The sequence below is a fragment of the Prionailurus viverrinus genome, chromosome A2 (genome assembly GCF_022837055.1).
Source record: "Prionailurus viverrinus isolate Anna chromosome A2, UM_Priviv_1.0, whole genome shotgun sequence".
NCBI classification, from domain to species: domain Eukaryota; kingdom Metazoa; phylum Chordata; class Mammalia; order Carnivora; family Felidae; genus Prionailurus; species Prionailurus viverrinus.
In genome coordinates, this window is record NC_062562.1 from 60,742,491 (window position 1) to 60,748,490 (window position 6,000).

Consider the following 6,000-nt stretch of genomic DNA (forward strand, 5'->3'; position numbering starts at 1 on the left):
AGGACACCCTGTCTGCGGGAAAGTGGCCATGAAGTGATGCTGTCCTGGCTGCAGTCCCTGCTCATCCTGGGCACAGCTTGGTCACCCCAGGCACCCGGATCCTAAAGCAAAGTCACCAAATGGCTGTTTTGGTTTTTAGGGTCACCATAGGGGGCTTGTTAGAAGTTACCTGATAGCCCAGATTGGGGAGCAGGCTCCTGGGGCCCTTGCACCTAAACGGGGGTGGGCAGGGCAGGTGGCAGGGGCCTGGCCAGGGCCAAGTGCCCTGGGGCAGGGTTTGTGGAACCCCCAGCTGGAGGCCTTAGGAGCCAGGCGTCCAGAGCCACACTGGACTCAGGTGGTGGGAGGAGGTGCCTTTATTGCCGAAAGCCCACCCCTCACTTGGCCTTGCCCTGGGCAGCCACAGCCTCCATGGCTTTCCGCACAGTTTCTTCATCACCCAGGAACCGCATGGGCTTGGTGGGCTTCAGTGCCTGGTCCAGCTCGTACACGATGGGGATCCCCGTGGGCAGGTTCAGCTCCATGATGGCCTGGTCTGACATCCCTGGACCGGGGGAACAGGGTCCTTAGTCCCTGCTGGCCTGTGCCAGGCAGCTGCCTGCTCTCGCATTCAGCTGGCCCCATGACCTTTATGGGCCACAGAGCTGGGTCAGCCAGGCGTCAACCCTCCTGCCCCCACAGTAAGCCACAAAAAAGGGCTTGGGGAAGGTCAAGCCAGAAGTCAGGGACGGAGTGCCCTACAAAGTAGCTGTGGTGAGCCAGGACCTTGCACCCCCAGCCTGGAGTTGCTGTTGACCTGGGACAGTGCCATTGGGCTCCTCCAGCCAGATCGATGGATGTTTGGCTTCTAGGATATTCTGAATTCTAGATGTCAGGAGCAGGGGTGCTCCTGACACATGTGCTTGGAGAGACAGTGAGAAGGGCCTCCCATGGCCAAGGTGGAGGGAGGCCCTGCTGGGTGGAAAGGGCAAGGGTTCCCAAGGAAACCTGACCCTGCCTGCCTCCACAGCCCCTGGCCTGGAATAGCAGCTCGACCTTTGCGATTCTTGACACCCCGCCCCTTCAGTGTGACTGAAGAAAATGTTCTCCAGGCAATGGAAAGCTGAGGCCTCTATCCTGCCCTCCCAGATGGGGCCCTTGGAAGGGAGGGGACAGGAGGGTCTTCCCACCATGTGAGGACCCAGCATCCTGGGGAGAGGGGCTGGGGCTGGCCAGGCCTCAGGGGCCTCTCTGTGCTCTGGCCAGCTGCCCACCCGACCCCCAAAGCAGGAGGTTTGGAACCCCACACCCTGCCTGCCTTCTTCCCCTTTCCACAATCCCCACAAGCATGAAGTCCATTTGAATGCTAATTTAAACTCTCCTGAGGATCTGTGCAACTGTCTAAGGTAGTATCAGGGGGGCTCGGTGGAGACACATGCGTGTAGGGGTGGGGGGAACCCAGCTACGCGCCAGACGGCTAGGACTGCTGCACACCCTGCACCCTTCTTTTGACTGGTTTTACTTTTGCCTGGCATGGGTGTGAGCTAGGGCTCTGCCCTGGGCTTCATGTCCAACTGCAGGCAGTACTGGGAGGAGCCCCAAGAGCCCCCCGCCAAACCCCAGAGAGGGTGGTTGAGACCCAACAAGTGAAGTGACTTGACCAGGGTCACAATAAATGTGCAGCCAGATGGCCCTGCCTTTGCCCAAGCTGGGTGTCCTTGGGCATGGCCTTGTCTCTAGCCCAGGCTTGTGTCTAGGAAGCCAGCCCCGCCCCAGGCCTGTGACCCCTGTGCAGGGCTTGGGCCTGGGTCAGTGGTGGCAGATGTTTTCACCCACAGTCTTCAGAAGGAAACTCACTGTACACAAGCAAGTGAAACATTTTACAAAGTGGGTTTTTTTTGTAAGTGGTTTCTCAACCTCAGATCAACTCAGTTTGAAACCCCCACCCTGCAGGCTCCTGTCTGCACAGCTGCCTCCATCATGCAGGGGGTACTTGGCTAACGTGAGAAGTTGGGGCCCGAATGGTTCAAAGGTACATAGCCCCCCCACCTCCGTGCACATCCCACAAGGTAGTCCTCACCTTCCAGATGTTTGACGATGCCCCGCAGGCTGTTCCCGTGGGCGGCGATGAGCACTCTCTTGCCAGCCTTGATCTGGGGGGCGATCTCCTCGTTCCAGAAGGGGAGGGCCCGGGCGATGGTGTCCTTCAGGCTCTCACACGTAGGCAGCTCCCCGGGCTTCAGGCCTGCATACCGCCGCTCCTGGGGGCATCCACACTGCTGTTTTGTCCCCAGAAAGCCAGACCCCAGACCCCAGCTGCCATCCCCGGGGGCCCCTGCCCTAGACCTGCCCCTGGTGCTCCAAGCAGCCCACCTTGCTGATGGAGCTGTAGTAGGGGTGCTTCTCGTCCATGGGGGGCGGCGGGATGTCGAAGGAACGCCTCCAGATCTTCACCTGCTCCTCGCCGTGCTTGGCGGCTGTCTCTGCCTTGTTGAGGCCTGTGAGGCCTCCGTAGTGCCTCTCGTTGAGGCGCCAGGTGCGCACCACGGGCAGCCACATCTGGTCTGTGCCGTCCAGGATGGTCCAGAGGGTGCGGATGGCTCGCTTCAGCACCGACGTGTAGCAGATGTCAAACTCCATCTTGGCGTCCCTGATGGCCTCGGCGCCCTTCTTGGCCTCCTGGGCCCCCTTCTCACTCAGCTCTGCATCGAACCAGCCACAGAAGCGGTTCTCCTGGTTCCAGGTGCTCTCACCGTGCCGAACCATCACGAGGCGGTGGGTGGACATGGCGGTGGTGTTGGGGAGCGTGGCAGGCTCTGGACAGGGACAGCCGCCTCCCAGGTGCACCCAGTTTTATAACAGTCTGTCCCCAGCCCCCACCCTGGCCAACTGCCAGTCAGCATTCCAGGCCTGACGGGCAGCGGCAGGTGGCCAGCAGCAAAGCCTGGGGGGAGGGCAGGCACAGAGCCAGACTTAAAATAGCCCCACCAACCCGGGCCCCTGGGCTGGGTGGGGCTGCTGAGCAGGACCCAGTGTGCAGGGCACAAGTCAGGGCCCTTGACAAGCCTGAGGAGGGTGGGGAGGGCTGGCAGGAGTAGAGGGGGTCCCAGAGCAAGACTTCTCTGTCCCAGGGGGGCCAACACTCTGGCGGAGGCACAGTGAATCCCCACCTGCTTTCTCCTGGTACTCGTTAACACAAATGGGGACATGCCTGCATCTCGGTGAGAAACTGACCCGTGTAAAGGGGAGCCAGGAGCTGTGTGCACCCATGCGCCTGAGTGTGTACACACGTGTGCAGGCACATGTGCATGCCTGCTATGCGTTGCATGTACACATGTGCTCGTATCTGGTGCGTGTTGCGTGTACGTGTATGTGCGTGTAAAGTGCCAGAAATCCCTTCCCCTGGTGGCTCGACTCTGCTCACCCGGAAGTGGGGGCCACATACAGTCTTTCCTTAGGGGTCCTGGACCCCCTCCCCAGGTCCTGCTGCTCTGACAGGCCCTGCCCTCAGAGGAAGGCCTGCAGAAGCCTGTGGCTGATGGCTGGACTGGGAGGGGCTGTGACATAATTTCCACAAGTCCCCTCGAGGGGGGAGAGGTAGTGAAAGGTCAGGTTGCTGTGGGCAGAGCCAGGGAACCGGTGGGGACCGAAGCCCTGGGGAGAGAGGTCTGGCCCTGCAGGGAGAGCAGCAGGCAGCAGTGTGGGCAACAGGCTGAGGCCAAGCAGGCAGAGCTGTTTCCAAGACAACCCCAGGGGAGGGGAGGCCAGAAGGAAAAAGAGGGTGCCTTTGTTTCCTCTTGGGCCCCTCTGTCAAGCTCTGGTGCACACCTGCCACCCCTCCCACCCGCTGCCATCACCAAAGCCAGGCTCACCCCTCCCCACTGAAACCACCTTTAAGGAGAAAGAAATCCAAGAGTCATGCTCCCCAGGGATCCCAGAACCAGAGACACTGGTTCCCGGGTTCATGCCCAGCTAAGCAAGAGCGCCCAGAAATGGGCCGAGATTGGTGCTGAGGGGTCTGCCCGAGACTTCTGCATTCTGATTTCGGGAGATGAAGGCCACTGGGGCGGGGGCTGCACCATCATGAGGGAGGCTGTCCAGGGTCCCCTTCCTCCCCACCACTGCTGCAGTGACCACACCCTCACCCTATCATGCTTCTGAAAATGGAAAAGGGTGAGCGGGAGGCCAGCAGAGGGTCAGCTACTACACTGAGACTTGGCCCTGACATGCTTCCCTCCAGCCCTGCTGTCCACTCAAGGGAGAGCCTCCCAGCTCTGGGTTCCTAACATGGAGGCTGCACACCCACCCCACCGATTACAAGTGGAGGTCACCCTCCCCCTCCTGATGGTGCCACACACAGGCTCTGCCACTCCAGCTCTACCCCCCTTAAAGCCACCTCTCCTATGCATGGTCTACTCTTTGCCCCCTTGACCACTGACCAGGCCCTGGGATGCCCCAGCAGGGCCCAGGCAGAACGGTGCAAGCAGCTGTTCTAGTTTGTCCTAGCGTCTAGGGATGAGTAAAAAGGGCATAGGGAGAGATGGGGGGGGGCCCGGGGAGGGAGGGGTGGGGGATAGAGGAGGGGTAGAGACAGCCCCTTGCAGGTGCAGCAGGAGGCAAAGGGCTCAGCCATGACCGAGTTCTGGGGGACAGTGTTCCAGGCAGAGGGGCCAGCAAGGAACCGGTCCCCACCGGAGAGCACACAGGTGTGTGGCAGGGGGGTATGAGGGTTTGGGCCCTGCGTCCTGACACGGGCCACTGGAGAGTTTGAAGCATGGTCGTATTTTAACGTCACTGCAGCGGTAAGAAGAAGCTGTTTGGAGACAGCCCAGCCGGGGCCCTGGTAGAGGAGCCGGCCTGACCTGGGCGCAGATGGGCGCTGAGAGGCTGTGGGACTGGGCAGGCGCTGGGTCTCGCTGCCCCCCCCCCCCCCCCCCGCCTGGCCCCCCGAGGGAGGAGCACAGAGAGGGGCGGGGCTTGTGCCCCGATGAGCTCGGACCAGAGGGTCCAGGAGGCCTCTGTGCGCTGGTGCCGGCCCGATTCGGACCCACTCCACAAGCACAAGTCCATCCGTCTGCGGTGCACGGGTGGCTCAAGCGCTGGGGGTGCTGCAGGGGGCAAGCGAGGCACAGCCCGAGGGGCCTGCAGCTCAGTGAGCGGACACTGGCGGCACCACATCTGGCCTGGCTGTTGGGTGGTGACGAGGCCTCAGACAAGGGAGCGAGGGGGCTGCTGTCTCCACAGGGTGGTCCTGGGGAGGTGGAGGGAGCATCCTGAGCACAGCTTGAGTCCTAGGCAGACAGAGGCAGACAGCAAACGTGGGGGCGGGCAGGGAGAAGGAGCAGGCAGGTGATGCAAGGAGATGGGATGGGAAGTTCCACGAAACAGCAGTGACTTCATCAGTTTCATTTCCAGGATTGCCCAGCTGGCAGTGCGCCCCAGTATGCAAGGAAAGCGCTCCGGAGAATCCCTCTGGTCTGAGTAGCTGAAATGAAGCCTCTGAGGGTCAGGGGTGGGGCGATCCCTCCCTTGTCCCCTTCCTCCCCACCAAAGCTCCTGAGTAATAATGTGCAGGTGGTATAGTTATGGCAACGCCCCTCCAGGCAGGCTGCCCTCCAACCAGAGGCGTGTGCGCGGCTACTCGGCCCTGTGCAGCAGGGTGGGGAAACTGAGGCCCCAGGGAGCTGTGAAGTAGCAGGGCAGGCTTGCAGAGGAAGGAGATCAGGTGAGTGGTCCAGTGTAGTTCCCAGCTGTCTGATGAGTGCACCTGTGGGGTCTGACTGCAGACACACACCACCACAGGTCCTATGCCAACCACTGTCTGCACAGACACAGCACGGACCAACTAGTAACACTGCACACAGCCAATGGATGCAAGAAGACAGGGGCAGAAGGCAGGTAGTCTAACACCTGCCAGAGCAATACACTCAGCGTTCTCCCTGTGATTTAAATAAGACCCAGACTCTCGTGGTAGTGTTCAAAATATCTAGGACACCTTTGCACATGGTTGTTCAGTTTTCC

General features: G+C 60.9%; 1 protein-coding gene across 1 annotated transcript; it reads right to left on the reverse strand.

The window, feature by feature from the left end:
- Positions 1–340: 340 nt before the first annotated feature.
- PGAM2 (phosphoglycerate mutase 2) lies at positions 341–2,881 on the reverse strand. Its single transcript, XM_047845351.1, has 3 exons — positions 2,353–2,881; positions 2,060–2,240; positions 341–544 (listed from the first exon to the last, which is right to left on the reverse strand). The coding sequence occupies exons 1-3, from the start codon at positions 2,764–2,766 to the stop codon at positions 378–380; spliced, it is 762 nt and encodes a 253-aa protein (XP_047701307.1). The 5' UTR covers positions 2,767–2,881; the 3' UTR covers positions 341–377.
- Between the last annotated feature and the right edge of the window lie 3,119 nt (positions 2,882–6,000).